Source organism: Magnolia sinica, chromosome 19 (assembly GCF_029962835.1).
Source record: "Magnolia sinica isolate HGM2019 chromosome 19, MsV1, whole genome shotgun sequence".
Lineage (NCBI taxonomy): Eukaryota > Viridiplantae > Streptophyta > Magnoliopsida > Magnoliales > Magnoliaceae > Magnolia > Magnolia sinica.
Genome location: NC_080591.1, coordinates 52,453,618 through 52,469,903, shown reverse-complemented (window position 1 = coordinate 52,469,903; position 16,286 = coordinate 52,453,618). Strand labels below are relative to the sequence as shown.

The window sequence follows — 16,286 nt, the reverse complement described above, 5'->3', positions numbered from 1 at the left end:
TTATTCTCATCTCACCCCATCATCTACACTTCGAATCAATCATCTATTGCAGCAATTCTCCTCCCCACAGCAGAATTTCAGAATCTGGCCCTGCAGGAGGGCTGAAACTTCGGCGGAGCACCATGCACAAACCGTACATCGGATCGAGCTAAGATTTTGGGGTTTTGGAGTCCATCCCTGGCCGAGCAGGGCCAAGGTGGCCTTTTTCTGAATAGTGGGCCCCACACACGTGCGGCCGAGATCACACGCATGTGCGTCTGGGCCATTGTTGTTGTCCACGCATACGGTACTTCTCTGGTTCGTCGCTCTCCTCTCTTTCACTCCGCTTTCACCCAAAATCCCTAAACCTAATCCCAAATTACTCAACTCTCCAATTTTATACCCCCTTTTCTTACCCTAGGGTTCCTTTATTTGAAATTGGTGATTCCCTTGGATTAGGAATTGATTACTATGCATGAGTGGATGGTTATTTCTTATCTTTGAGTATCGTTTGGTTCATAATTTTTATTGATCCAGCCCTATCATGTGTAGGCCTGGACCAGCATAGATTTCCCTTAATTGAGTGTTTGGACTTTCATGTGGGATATGGAATTTGTGTAATTGTTTCTGAACTAACGTGATCTTAAGCCTGAAATCTCGCATATCATATTTAATTTTCATGTCCTGCATCAATATGCCAACATGCCCTAACATACAATGTTTTATTAGAATATAGCATTTAGTATACTACAGGAGAAGGAAAGAGTGCACATGCACTTACATTAAAAGAGTCACTAACCACACACACTATACACTAACACTCTCTAGGCGTATATGTATCCCAAGGATGCAATATGTAACGCGATACCGATATTTCGAACACTGGATATGACATTGAAAAGCTTGGGTCTTGCTGCCTACAATCTCCTCCAACTAACCTACCCTTTGAGCTGACATCTCAATCCCAGCCAATATGCTCTTACCTAGATGATCCTCAATCTCAAGATTCGCGATCTTCTCCTCATCAGCCATGCATAATAACACATAATCTGCAAACTGCAAGTAGGAGGTAGAGGGCCCAGATCTACCCACTTTAAAACCTTCAATAAACCTCGTTCTTCCGCTTCCGAAAACACCTTGCTCAAGCCCTCTGCCACCATCAGGAATAGAAAAGGGGGGAAAGGGGTCTCCTTGACACAAGCCCCTAGAGGCTAGAGGTACCGAAGTACCCGACAACATTTTGATCGAGAATGAATGCATACATTCAAGAAAGATGGCTAAGGAACTAGGGGTTGTATGCAAAATAGATATGGAAAAAGTGTACAACCACAAATATATATTGCCATACATATGAGACTTAACAGGAATAATTATATGATATTTCGAATGAATAAAACTGATTCTTTCTTAGATTCTTGCAATGGGATCCCAGCCTAAGATGATCCTTCAAATATAGTCGTGAGATTTCTCTAGATCCCGTTGGCATGACTCCTACGGGTTTCCTCCATGTTGTGGCTCCAGAAGTAATCATTTTTGTTCTATTTTATTTTCTGGTGCAAGTGAAGAAGCAATCAACTCCGTGACATAATCTTGGAGGATCCAATCATGTATATTTCTCTAACTTAATTCATTCAATTGTTCTACATCGATTCTGTGATAAATTACAAACAACATAAGACCCATTTGTCCAAAAAACGAAGGGTCGACAATTAGTTCCCGTCAGCTTTAGAGACAATCATGGTTGGGAGTTGGGACTGTACCTCCCCACGATGCCATCCCCATTTACATCCACTAACTGATAAATAAACTCCTCAACTTCATCTCGAGCTCCTTTCTCATAAATTCCCTATGGATTAAAAACAAAAAACAACATGGATTAAAAATGAAAAACAATAAGGAAAAGTGGAATATCTGCAAACAAATATAAAAGGAAGTCGCAAACATAAATACCTGTGACAGTTCCAGAATGTTTTCTCAAGCTCAATCAAACCAAGAGTATGTTCTATAGAATGATACCAAATGGAGGAAACGTAGATTAAAATGGAAATCATAATGGAAATTAATGTATATGTCATTTTAAAATGGAAACGGTAATAATTGTTTTTCATGGAAATTGAAATTAGAACAAAATACATTTCTGGAGGAAGAGGTCACTTTCTCCAAATTGTCAAACGCAATATGATGTTTCCACAAAAATCTTCTCAACTCATCCAACGCATAACTTGAACACAAAAGATTGAGTGCACTAACGAATTACTAATTGAGTAAATAAAAAAAAACACTTATAAATCAATTAGTCACAAGCCTAATGATTTGTTGATTAAACGTGTTGAAGTCAGGTACATAAGATAAATTCACCTTATCAAAAGAATAACTTTTTTTAAGGATAAGGATATCATTTTTTTTTCTTTGGAAGGCAAAAGGATAACTAGATTGATGACTAAAAATCTAAAAGATCATGATGCTACCTACACATACTAAAGTACAAATATAGAGCTACAAATAAGAGATCACAAGTTTTGGCTTAGATACATCAACAGATTAAAGTTGGATGGAATGCATAGTTGCATGATCCGTCTAATTACGAGTTGCTCCCTCTTCGAATCAGGCTTTGGACCAGACTCTCACTCCCGCTCCCGCTCCCACTTCCTACCTATTTCTACCTGTTAACATTTTAAGTCAGACTCTTCCCTGCTCCCATAGCTGAATTTATTGCCACTTTGCTTCATGCATATTTTTAATAGTGAAAGAGATGAGTCCAAATCCTCAACTATGTAGAAAGTGTTAAGAGTTTGGAAACACAGCAGAGAATAAAAAAAATCGAAAGGTTAATATTAGCTGATTAAGCCTTGAGAATCACCGTTTAGATGTCATCAAGTTTCTAAGAAAAAAAATCAGAAATTTTAGATGTAGATATACCTTTTGATCACCATTATCGCATATCGTTTGACTGCCGATATCATACCTTCAAAGTAGAAGGATCTCTCCTAGATCTATTCCAGACGAGGAAAGGAGAAAAGCCAACACATCGTCCCTAAAGCAAGGCTACGGTAGTGCACAAAGACTCTCTCTCCTATGAGGTGATGCCCTAGCGGGCTTGGACATCCACGGTTCTCTCTTTTTTTGTGTACTCTCCATATAGGGTAGGATCTTATTTACAAGAAGTTAGGGTAGGGAGAGACCAATATGGTGCTGCACCACTCAAAAGACTCTAGCATGCAGCACTACATCTAAAGTATGTAATCTTGCCTACATGTACCCAAATTGACTCCATTCCCCCCACTGGACATGGCCATCCATCCTCAATCCAAATCCCATGTAAATCAAATGATGGACCACAAGATCTTAATCATCAAAATTACCATCATCAAGTATGATGAAAAAATGTTAATAGTTAGAAAAACAATGGTTGAAACACTCATAAAGCCATTCAAAACCTTTGGGGAACCAGTACTAGCGAAAAACCACTTGATGGATGGTCTGATCTATCAAATACTAACCACAAGAGTGTTCGTAGGAAGCCAATGGATCCCTTGTTGGATCACATCCCTCAACCACATCCCAATGCATGAACCTAGTAACACCCACAACTGAGCCACTGCAATTAACTTCTTGAGGTGGGCCAAAGTACATTACATCAAGAACTTGAACTCCCTATATGTCTTCAGGTCTAAGAATTAGTCAAAGTTAGTACATATACAAATCAATCATAGTGCAGGCATGATCGGTCTCTTGGTCTAGAGACTTGAATTGATCCTCCAATGCAAATGTCCAACAAGTCCACTACTAGGAGCCTAGTCTCATGACACATTTGCACTCCTATGTAGGGTAGAGCACAAGTACACTGACTCGTCGTCGAACCCCAATTCGTCATCGGTTCCCTCACACAGGATGACCATATAAAAATGATGGTAACCACAAGTTTTGTCCTACAACCGACAAGACGGTCATGAAACAACAGGGTACTACCTTAACCAAAGGTCATTGTGTCCAAAATTAAGTTCCCAAAGACAACCAAGGGAATCCCTCTCCCTTGAACCATATACATGTATGATTTAAGAAATATACACATACTAGTCATGACATTAATGATACATCCACATAGGACCCCTGGTCATCATGATCTATGATCAAGATCATCAAATTAACGGTTAAAATTAACACATCGGCTTTGCAGCGACACGGCACTAACAAAAACCCCTCCTGTCAGTTATGTGAAACCTAATATTGATGGGTGCTCATGGGGGAATGTGCGTCTTGCTGGTATCGGGGCTATTTTCCGTGCCAGCAACAGGACACTATTGCAGATTTCTCCAGGCCAATTGGGATAAGAGATTCAAACTATGCAGACACCACAGCATTGCGTCAAGTTTGCACGATTGCAAGATTCAAGAAATGCTATTTCCTGGGCTTGCACAAACTATTATCCTTGGAGTATGGCTAATATGTTACAGGAAGTGATGGATATTGGCAGTTATGCATGGGCTGGAAGATTTCCTTCTATCAGGTGCCCAAAGGCAATTTATGAAGAGGATTACCCCACTAAAGCTTGTGCAAGTAAGAGCAAGATGTCCGTATCTGTGAGAAGCTGATGGCCTAGTGCCCCCAGCTTTTGTTGTTTGAGTTTGTTGTTGCAGTAACTCGCTGCCCCGTTGTTTTTCTTTTGTTGTTTTGGGGATCTTTTCCCTTTCTTTCTTTGCAGCTTTCTTCCTTTTTATAATTTTCATTTATCCATCATTAAAAAATTAAAATTAAAAAAAAATAATTAATTTTAAAAAAAAAAGACATCAACAGAAGCCAAAATGGTCCGGTGAGCAGATATCGGTAAGACGTGCAGAAAATCTGCAAATTTTCATTGTTCTCATAATGCGGGTTTGTGGCTGCAAACAATGCCAATGCAGAAGCAAAACGCTCAAAATTCCGAGATCACTTTGTAGTTCTAACTGTTTTGTACCTTGACCTTTTTGGATGGCATAACTTTGCACCAGGTGTTTGCTTTATTATTTCTGGGTGTCCATGGAATAACTTAAATAGAATTATGTCTCCATCAAGCTATTTCAAAATTCATTCGCTTCAGAATTATTTCATTATTTTAGAGAGATGCTCCAATGCTCTTAGGACACTATAAGTTACAGTGCTCCTAGTTGCACTGGGACACTTAAACAGTCCATTCAACTGATTTAGTCTACTATCCATTAGGTTCAACACACATTCCATGCGCTACCATGCAAATATCACACTGATCTGACAATCTTAACCATCTTAACAATGGCCTCTAATATGGATGATCAAGATCATTTGTAGAAGAATAGGTCTAACAAACAAATTGATCCACCTATTTGATAGTTCCCATCATGAATTGCTTATGATTCTAAAGAATCACTTCCGTTAGGCAATCCTAACCATCTCATACATGGGCCAGGAAAAGGATGGCTACAAATGATAAGGCGGAATGTGAGAGGGATTTGATCATCCAATCAGTCTTATTTTTGCACGGTAGCCCTTGGAATGTGTTCTAGACTTAATGGACAGTTTAGATCAATCTATTGGACTGTCCAAGTTACCCAATGCAAATAGGTAGGAGCACTAAACTTAATAGTGATCTAACAATATTGCAGCATGTCTCTAGTTTTTAGCCTTACTTTTACTGATAGGTTAGGTACATGTCATTTTCAGCGGGATTACGCTAATTAAATCAAAATGAAGACTCTTACTTGGATTATATTTAATGGACTTAGTGGTCAAGAAACTTCTTTCTTTGCTAGTTAGGTTAGGTCTTGAGAGTTCGTGCATGCTTGCGTCAGGGATTATATAAGGAGCATTTTATTATCAAATATTTAAGCATTCTCTTATTCCTCTGAATAGGAGATACCATATTTGGGACTTTTACTTAACTTTCTCTCTAGTTTTTCTTTCCGATCTCTTCTTTTCAGTACTCTTTCGTTTAAAATTCAGTACTCTTTCTATGTTGCTTCTATTCAGAAGCCGAGGTTTGCATCATTAACACACCAACCTACATTAACCAACTGTCCTATCAATTTTTTCATGAAGTTTGAGATTACAGGCCTTTTTGAACTTTTCAGCGAAGAGGATTTGAATCCAAAAAAGTCAGACATTTGGTTTCTCCAATCATAATCCAAAAGGGAAACAGGCACCATGTCTGATCTGTATTCTTTCGATTAGTGTCGCATTATATGGAAGCAAGCCATAAATATGCAAGAATAGAAAAATAGACAAAATAACCATGATTACACAACCACTATCAAGAATCCTAAATCATTGTTAATGGATGTGGAGATGTGGCCGTACCACCATACAACCCACCTAGACTTTGTTTTTAATTATTTATTCTTGCTATTATATGTTTATTTTGGTCTGGAATGTGAAGGGTATTGTTGCCTTTGTTAAGGGTATTTTTATCACATTGACTTTTATTGTTAATATAAAGGGGAGACAATGGGCGTCCAACCCTAACTTACCTTTGCTCTCTTCTCACAACTTTCTCCTCTTTTTTCATCTCCTCTTCTTCTCTCTTTATTCTATAATTCTATACGGTATCAAAACATCTTTATTTCTGATCTAATCCATCCTTCTCCTTTCTATATTATAATCATTTTTCCTTCTTTTATTTTTTGGTCTCTCTCATCCCTCTTGTACTGAAATTATTCCTCTTTTTTCATCTCTTCTCTTCTTCTCTCTTTAATCAATAATTCTACAGTATCAAAACATCTTTATTTATGATCTAATCCATCCTTCTCCTCTCTATCCTATAATCTTCTTTCCTTCTTTTATTTTTTGATCTCTCTCATCCCTCTTGTGCTGAAAATATTTTAAGAAACCTAGGGTTTCTTTTCTTTTTGTTGTTTCTGAGCATTTATAATGGTCCGTGTGTGAGAAGGGGATATAGTGTTCGTGATCATCACTTCTTATGTTTGGCACGTGTGGACATCTAGGTTGATTGCCTCCATTGGATGCCATGTTCGTGATCATTAACCCTCACGATTGGTTGGAGAGTGTGGGCATGTGGGCTGGTTAGTGTGGTGTATTGTATGAAGCATACAAGTTGGGTGTTCGTTGGTCATGAAAGGTCAACTTGTGTTCGTATCAACTTGCAGCATATAATCTAGTCCCTTCTCCTAGATGGAAGAGAAAAGTGATTCAAGAACTAGATTCATAAATCCATTTGATTATTTAGGGGTTCAAATAACCTCTATTAAATTAAATGGAATAAACTATGTTCAAGGGTCCAAATCCATCCAAGTGTTTTTAACTATCAAGGGTAAATTAAAATACTTGACCACTTAAAAACCTAATGAGAATGTTAGTACGTATGATCAATCAATCAATCTAGGAGACTGCTCGGATTTATAACGTGGTCATGGAAAGTATGGAACCTTCTATTAGTGTGAATATAATATTTTTGGATACTACAAAAGAATTGTGGGATATATTACGAAAGATGTATTTATCCAACAAAAACGCCTCTGGGACGCATATCAAATATTTAAGGAAATATTAGAGCTTTAACAAGGAGATAAATCACATGGCGAATATTATTCAAAACTAAAGGAAACGTGGAATGAGGTGAATATGTATCAATCCCTAACTACTGATTTGGAGAATCAATGTCAACAACAAGAGGAGTTCCATATGGCCATGTTTTCATCTAGCTTAAAACGTGAATACGAACCAATTCGTGCATAGATTTTGAGTGGCAAGGTATGTCATCTCTAAATGAAGTGTATGATCGTCTCCAATATATCTATTGGCACTACAAGTGGAGTCAATGACAACCTTGCTTTAAAATCCTTTATTTGTTGAGGCTAAGGTGGTGATCATGATGATAAAGGGAATCAAGGATTCAAGGTGGTGATGGTGAAGCAGGAGGAGGTCATTGTATAGCTCATGGACCTAAGAAGTGCACCCATTGTTGGCTTATGAATTATTCTATTGAAAAATACTAGAATCTTCAAAGAAAGCCAACATGAGCTAATCAGGCATCTCACATTGGAAAGAGCAAAGAGCCTTGATAGGGACATCTGAGGACCTATTCGTGTACCAAAGATGAAGACGACCACCCACATCAGCGCAGCTTTCTTTGTAGATGAGAGACGAGTTCCAGATGAGACCTGCCGGGCCATTTTTAAGACCCCACATGCATTAGACGTGCATCAGGAAATCCCCACTTTGAGATTGTGCATGTGGGTTGCTTAGGAAATCATTTTAGTCGTAGGATTTCCATTTCATGTCGATCCGACCGTTGAATCTTGTCGATCAGGCCATGGGGCCACCAAATCTTTTAGATCTGGGCCCCTCGGACTCTGATCTTGCTTTCTTTATGTTTTTTGTTATTTTTAGGAGCTATTTGATTGTTGAGATTGATAATATATGTTTTAGTTTTCTTATTTTGGATGATGGGCGCATTTCACTTAAGTGAGTGGCATAATTGTGCTGAATTTTTAATTCCGAATTTTTAATAATAAAAGCACAGGGGGGTGGGGGGTGGAGTTCCAACCCTAATGGAGATTTGAGAAGAGAGAGAGAGAGAGAGAGAGAGAGAAGCTCTTTTATGTGAAGGAATTTTCCTCATTGTTTTCTAGGGTTTTTTTTGTTCAAAAAAAAAAAAAAACAACCCTCACTTCCAATTGAATTGTGGAAGGGTATAAACTTGTTTGGTGGTGGATTCCCCAAGATACATCCTTCCTCTTCCTCATCTTCAAAAAGTATTTTTCTTCTTACATCATTCCTCTCTCTTCTTTGAAAGGTATTCTTCTTCTTCTTCTCTTGTCTTCCTCTTTTCATTCCCATTACAACCTTCTAAACCCTAGATCTTCAATTTCCTATTTTTTCCAACTTCTAAAAACATTAATTCCAAAATCTCCAATTCTCATTAACCTTAATTTTCCTAATTTCAAATTTTCCTATTCTTAACCCTGATCATAAAACCTATAAATATGTCCGTTGAGTGTAGAACGTGCCTATGCTAAATTGAAAGTTATATCCTTCCATCGGTCCTAGTTTTAATTGATTTATATGATTTCTTAACATGTGGGCATATGATTTAGGTTAAATCAGATTTTATTTCCTATTGTTTACTCTTAATTACTTGGTAGATTAGCATCTTTTGTTGATTGAATCACTTTATGGACTCTTTCATAATCTTCACATTGCATGTTAGCATTAAATCATGCATCCTACATCAAGCCTCATCTGGCCAATTCTAAGTCTACAACTCGATAGCCAAGTATGTCTAGAGAGACAATTATGCTTACTCAAAAAAGTATTTGAAGTTGTTGAAAAACTATAGAATTGGCCTGTTCATGCTACTTCTACAACTACTTCCGCTCATACAGCTACATTTGTGACCTTAGGTATGCTTACTAGGATCCAATTTCCCTACTCCATGGTTCATTGACTTTAGAGCATCTGACCATATAACATGTGAGTCTAATGCATTCTTAATGCAGGACAACTAACCACTTGCTCTAAAAGCACGAACTAATAAAGCATGGCGAATTAATCCCTTTATCTCATAGCCCAAGTCCCACATCGCATGGGTTAGGACCTCGACCAAACCCGCCTCGTGGTCCCTACTTCACATGGGTTCTGCCTCACATAAGCCACCCACCTCACACGGGCCGCCCACCCTGAGTGTGCCCGTGCATTCCACAGGCCACCCCACTCAAGCCCGATGTGAAAATGCCCCTGCATTAGTTCTTCTCCATTAATACATTGTTAACGGGTTCATCTGTCACTTTGATAGATGCTACACAATATGAAATATGTGGATTGGGTATTGTTCATCTAAGTTCTTCCCTTTCACTGTCATTTGTCCTTTATGTCCCTGAGTTTTCTTTTTAAGTCTTTTATCCATTTGCAAGCTTATCAAACTCTTAACTACTTTATGACCTTTTATACTTCATATTGTATTTTGTAGGATAGAAAAACGAAGAAGAAATTGGTGGAGGACATGAACATGATGAGTTGTACTTGACCGCGAAGTTAGTGCAACAGCACGGAAGAACATCTCTCTTTATCAGTGGCATTGCCATCTCTGTCACCCATCCTTGAAGATTCTTAAGGCATTATTCCTTTCTTATCGTCCATGTTAGTTCTAGAGTGTTAAGTGTGCGAGCTTAGTAAACATCATCGTGTTCCTTTTTCTTTAGTCCATTTATAGTTGGGGGACATTAAAATTTCCATTAGATCAGGGTATAAATATTTTCTTACATTTGTTGATGATTTTTCGCGAATGACTTGGATCTATTTAGTGAAAGATAGATCTTAATTATTCTTTATCTTTAAGACCTTTCACATAGAAGTACAAAATCAATTTAACTCATAAGTGTTTGTGTTTCATTCAGATAATACTAAGGAATATATGTCCCAATCTTTTGCTCTCTATTTTTCTGAAACAAGTATATTGCATCAAAATATCGTGTGCCCACACCTCACAACAAAACAATGACATAGATTGGAAAAGTCGTCACACTTGTGCTTTATTACTTTGAATGAATGTTCGAAAAATTTTTGGAGTGAATGTAGTACATACAGCATGTTTTCTAATAAATTGAATGCCTTCGTTTTAATGGGTAGATCCCCTCATAAAGTTTTACTCCCGAATAATTAGGTACTCCCAAACTCGGAGACTATAATTGTTATAGTCCTTCTCTTCGAAGACAAAATGTGTGTGTGCAGATGCTAAATATTTTGAATCCACTCCGTTCTTCTCAAAAGATAGTAAGTCTCTTTATGTAGAAGTTATGTTGGAACTTGTTGCAGTTGAAGAAGACAGAATCCAATCTCCTCCCTCTGCTAACTGCTTCATTCCCACTACGCATCAACTAAGTCTTCTCATGATGAAAACATATAGATAGTGTGGTTAATCATGATATGTCATCCGCCATATCCTTTTCTGAGCCTAGTAAGCCAATGACTTCTTGAGATAGGTTTGATGTCCTATTGTCTTGAGAAAAGATTAGCATGTGTATACTAATCACCCTATATTCAAATGCTTATCTCGTACTTTTCATAGATTTGTCCTCCCATTCTATTCCTAAGTCATACCAAGAAGCATTGTTACATAAGGGGTCGAAGCAAGCAATGGAAGAGGAAATGGTTGCCCTTTATCAGAACAATACATGTCGGTAAACATATTGTTGGTTGTAGGTGGGTGTACACCATTAAGTTTCACCCTGATGGTATGGTTGAACATTTGAAGGCTCACTTTGTTGCGAATGAATATACTCAAACCCTTGGTGTTGATTATGCTAAAACATTCTCTTATGTTGCCAAGTTGAACTCTATTCATGTTATCCTCTCCGTGGCAGTTAATCATGGTTGGCCCCTCTTCCAACTGGACGTCAAAAATGTCTTTTTTTTCATGGTGATCTGGTAAAGGTCTATATGGAGCAATGAGCAATCACCTGTGTTTGTTGTCTAGGGAGAGTTAGACGAGGTATGTAAATTGGACAAGGCAATTTATGGGCTGAAGACTGAAATAGTCACCATGTGCGTGATTTGACAAATTTAGTAATGTTGTGTTGAACTATAGCTTTGTTCGAAGTCATGCTGATTATTTAGTCTTTATATGGAAAGGCACTTTAGGTCTTCTTATGTCAGTGGTATATGTTGATGATGTTATTGTTACAACCTTACAAGAAGTGCAATAAGGTGGATTGAGGATCTTAAGAAGCATCTTCAGAGGCATTTTTCACAAAAGATCTTGGTCATCTTCAGTAATTTCTTGGTATAAAAGTTGTCAGATCCGAAGAAGGAATTAATCTGTCCTAATGAAAATATGTTTTGTATCTGCTCACAGTGACAAAACTCCTTGGTACTAAGCCAATTGATACATCATTCGATCTAAATTGAAAATTGGTTAGAAATCAAGTGGATATATTTGAAGACCCAGGAAAATATAAAACATTGGTTGGAAAACTCATCTATATAACTATCACTCGATCGGACATATCTTCTGCTATAAGTGTGGTAAGCCAGTTATGGATGCAATTGTTCGGATTCTGCGACATCTTAAAGGAGTGCCAAAACAAAGAATTCTATATAAACGAAAAATCATCTTTAGATCATAGGGTACTCTAATTAAAATTAGGCAGGTTCTTTAATAGATAAGCGATCTACTACTGGGTATTGTACATTTGTAGGAGGAAATCTAGTCACATGGAATAAGAAGCAAAGTGTTGTGGCCTAAACAAGCATCAAAGCATAATATAGAGCAATGGCTCATACTACTTATGAGTTAGTGTACATCAAAAAACCATTGTAAGAAATGTGGTTTGTAGTGAATCTATCTATGCAGTTGTTTTGTAATAATAATGTTGCATCCCACATTGCAAAAAATCCGGTCTATTATGAGAGAACTAAACATGTTGAAGTCAACTGTCACTTCATACATGAGAAAGTCTCCAATGGATATATCTCTAAGCCATATGCTGGTCTCAAGATCAATTTACATGTGTTCCCAAGCCCCTTAGTCATAGTCAATCTACAGGTTTATACTTCAAGCTTGGCATCCACAACACCTATGCTCTAGCTTGAGGGGGAGTGTTAACGAATGTGGGGATGTGGACCTTAACACTACACGACCCATCTAGACTTTGTTTTTAGTTATTTCTCATTATAATTAGTTGTTTATTTTGCTCTGGGATGTATAGGGTATTTTTGTAATATTAACTTTTTATTATTAATATAAATGGGAGAGGGTGGGCGTCCAACCCTAACTTGCCTTTCTTCTCTTCTCGCAACTTTCTTCTCCTCTTCTTCTCTCATTAATCTACAATTCTACAATCACCAATAATAATAAAAATTAATTAAAAAATTGAAGAACACTTATTGATGTGATAAATCTTGTTGACCGAATTAGTTGAAACCCTTCTTCACACCCATGACCTAGATGGACCTTATTGTTGTCATCGGTTACGAAGTTAGGTGTAATAAATTAAAGCATTTGTATTAGTTACAAACCTACAATTAATCTATGATGATTTTAAAATTTGGTATCTTTGTGCCAGGTGTCTAAGATCATTACTCCATTTTTATGAGTCTAAGATACAAAAGAGAACAGCATTGGTAGAACTACTTCATGCCATCAATATCTAGATGTTACCCTCATTGTTCATGAAGCCTCCTTTAGTAATGGATATTCAAAAAAAGGTTGAAATGACAATTAATTGGAGTGCCTATATTTCATGATGATGGACAGTTGTAATCACAAATGAGCAAAATATGGTTCAAATGATATTGATATGTAGTGTGTTTGTATCCAAAAGGTGGACATTTTGAATATGGTGAACATGGATTTTGGCTAAATTGTTCAACAAGCCTTGAGCTTTCTTCATTTACTTTTTTATTTTAATTCCAACTCCAACTAGTAGCGATACGCCTGCAGTCTCAACCCAGGTAAAATAGGGGTTGATAGCAAGTAGGCAACCAGTCGTTGAACTTTTACCAAGCAATCATGATAATTAAGTGAACCCAATTAGCAGGACAATGCTATGATGATGGTGATGATGACGATGATGACGATGATGGTGGCAATGATGGTGGTGAATAGTTCACTCATGTGATAACAATCTCTGGATGCAAGAGTGAGAGCTTACTTTAGCAATTACAAGATCTTCAAAGGTAAGCTTATGATCATTCCGTTTTTGGGTAACCAAAACAAACATCCTAGCACCGAGGAGCCCATGAATCGCAAAATATTCCTATAAAATTCAAATTAGGCACCAATTAAGCAGCTTGATATAATAAATGGTGAAATGCAGGTAAATCACGTGATTGGCCCAAAATAGTAGTTCGCAGAACATTTGATCTGCCTTTCATGGGAAATGAGGTTGACCCTTAGTAATCAGAATCATTCTCACTACACGGCCCCATAGTGGATGGCCATAACAGTATTGTCCCATCAATTGGACAATCCATTGGGCCGCCTACAATTCACACTCAATGAGAAAAAATCCATTAATCAGACAGGACTGTTCAATCAGAGTGATTTATGTATAGACCGAACTGAAAAAGCCAATGGCTCACCACTAGGCAAGAAAAAAGAACATCCGCTGTGTATTTACAACTGCCCAATCAGGTGGGCTTTCTGCACCACAGCCCATCATGATGAGTAATTACAAGATATGCAACAACAGGCCGCAAGTAGTGTAGAAGGGTTCTCAATTCTTTCAAGTGGATGAATGCTTCTTAATCCAGACCTTTTGCTAGTTGAATCCAACCTTGGATGGACCATGCCCAAAAAATCTCCTTCGGGATGATAGCAAAATTTCAATTTGTGCCCAACAAATAGACCATGGTTTTTTCTCCTCCATGAGACCGACTTGTTCGGTCTTGAGTTGAGTTGTGACTCACCCAAGATAAGGGGCAATCCATCCAGATCAGACCTATTTGCACAACCAACTCGTGGTGTCAAACCAGATTGGACTCAACCGAGTCTAAATAGATTGTTAAGAACAGAAATAGTACCCACTCAACTGGAGAGAGAGAGAGAGAGAGAGAGAGAGAGAGAGAGAGATCCAAAGATCAGTGACTGTGATTTTCCAACCTAGGACATTGTAGGGAGGTGGAACGTCCTCAGAGGGATGTAATAGACCAATTTTCTGGATTTCCGAATAATGGGCGACACTTGTCATTACACAAGAAAATCAACATCTACACCCACCCGATTGATTCTCATACACCCATTTTAGGAAATGGACTAGTACAAAAACAGAGCAAATGTTCACTATTTCATTTCCCGTAGGCTCCCATTTGGAAATCCTTTCTTTTGGTTGAAATGGAAGGAGAAATGAGAGAGAGAGAGAGAGAGAGAGAGAGAGAAATATTGTCGGGATTCTGAAAAACTCTGGATATTTTCTCAAAAAATTATCAAAATGAAATATCATGAGATTTTCGAAATATCAGCAGTTTCCAATTTTTGCAATTTTATCGCGGAATTTCCCAATATTTATGTGAAATTCATTAAAAATTTCAACTGATTCATTAATAACTAATGAGAAATCCTCCAGTGCTCCTAGTAGGATCAGTCCATGTGTACAGTTCAATTGATCAATCTGAACCGTCTATTAAGTCCAGAACAAATTCCATGGACTACTAGGAAAAAATTTAACTAATCAGATGATATATCCATCCTTAATTTGGCCCTACTTTCTATAGCCATCCTTTTTCCAAACTATGGATGGAATGACTATGAACACCTAACAAAACTGCTTATTCATAATCATAAGAAACCCATGATGGACCCTAACAAATAGATGGATCAGATTGTTGATTAGACCTTTTTTTGTGTAAACAACCTTGACCATCCATATTAAAGGCCGTTGATCAATGGCTAGTATTTGTCGGATTGGTACATTATTTGTATGGTAGCCCATGAAACACGAGTTGGACCTGATGAACAATATGGATTGATGATTTGGATTGAATTAGACTGTCCAAGTGGACCAATGCAACTAGGAACACTATAAGTTACGGTGCTCTGAGAGCACCGGAGCATTTCTCATAACTAATTATAAATTTATTTTTTCATTTTTTAGCGAGATTTGTCGATAATGTCGGGAGAAAACCCCCAAAAGTTTGAAAATATCCCGAGAAATTCCAGTAGCGAGATCGAATTTGTCAGTATGGAGAGGAGGAGGAGAAGAAGAAGAAGAAGAAGAGACCTGGAAAACAGAGGGAGAGATGTACTGAGAGTTGCTGTGGGATTGGGCGGACAGAGAAAGGAAGAGGGATTTCAGATCGTCGAGCTCCGTTTGGCTGAATGCTCTGAAATCATTGAAAAAATGAGAGAGATAGGAGGAGAAGAGAATGCGAATGGTGAGATGATGGAAAGAAGAAAAACACCTGCTTGCAGAAACGAATCGATGGTTGGTGGAAGGCGACTGAGCGTTGCCCATCTCTCTGTCTCGCTCTCTCCCTTTTTCTCTTTCCCTCTCTCAACGTGGTGGGGAGATAGGGGAGAAACCGGAACATGAGGACCCGAATCTCCTACCACACCATTCGGGTCTCGTTCTTGAACAGCTGGACCCGGATGATTTTGATATCCATCGGGCATTTGGATCTAAGTTTGAAGCTGGGCTCAGCATGAGCGGGAGCATTTATGTGGCTGCGCCTATAAAAGATACTAAGGCACACGCGTTCCACCTTGATACATTAACGGTGTATAGTCGGGCTTTTGTGGTGTGGTCCAGAAAAACCTTACTTTACTTTCTTATACAAAAAATGAACGTGTGTGTGTGTATATATATATTGTTATTGCCCAATTATGTTCCACTTCATGGCTA

General features: G+C 38.0%; 1 protein-coding gene across 7 annotated transcripts in view; it reads right to left on the bottom strand.

Moving 5' to 3' along the window:
* The window catches only part of LOC131235594 (uncharacterized), a 54,100-nt gene extending 38,065 nt beyond the window's left edge, over positions 1-16,035 (bottom strand). Inside the window, exons 1-4 of one of the 7 annotated variants that reach the window (XR_009166225.1) lie at positions 15,847-16,019; positions 15,666-15,768; positions 13,599-13,703; positions 1,740-1,825 (exon numbers count right to left, since the gene is read on the bottom strand). Coding sequence is in view for 6 of the 7 variants with exons in the window: in XM_058232824.1 (XP_058088807.1) it covers positions 1,740-1,825; positions 13,599-13,703; positions 15,666-15,768; positions 15,847-15,899 (347 nt within the window). In the remaining variant the exon portion in view is untranslated. Of the gene's footprint in view, positions 1-1,739; positions 1,826-13,598; positions 13,704-14,028; positions 14,049-15,665; positions 15,769-15,846 lie in introns of those variants that run through there. The other 6 variants (XM_058232824.1, XM_058232826.1, XM_058232821.1 and 3 more) reach the window with 6 other exon arrangements.
* Between the last annotated feature and the right edge of the window lie 251 nt (positions 16,036-16,286).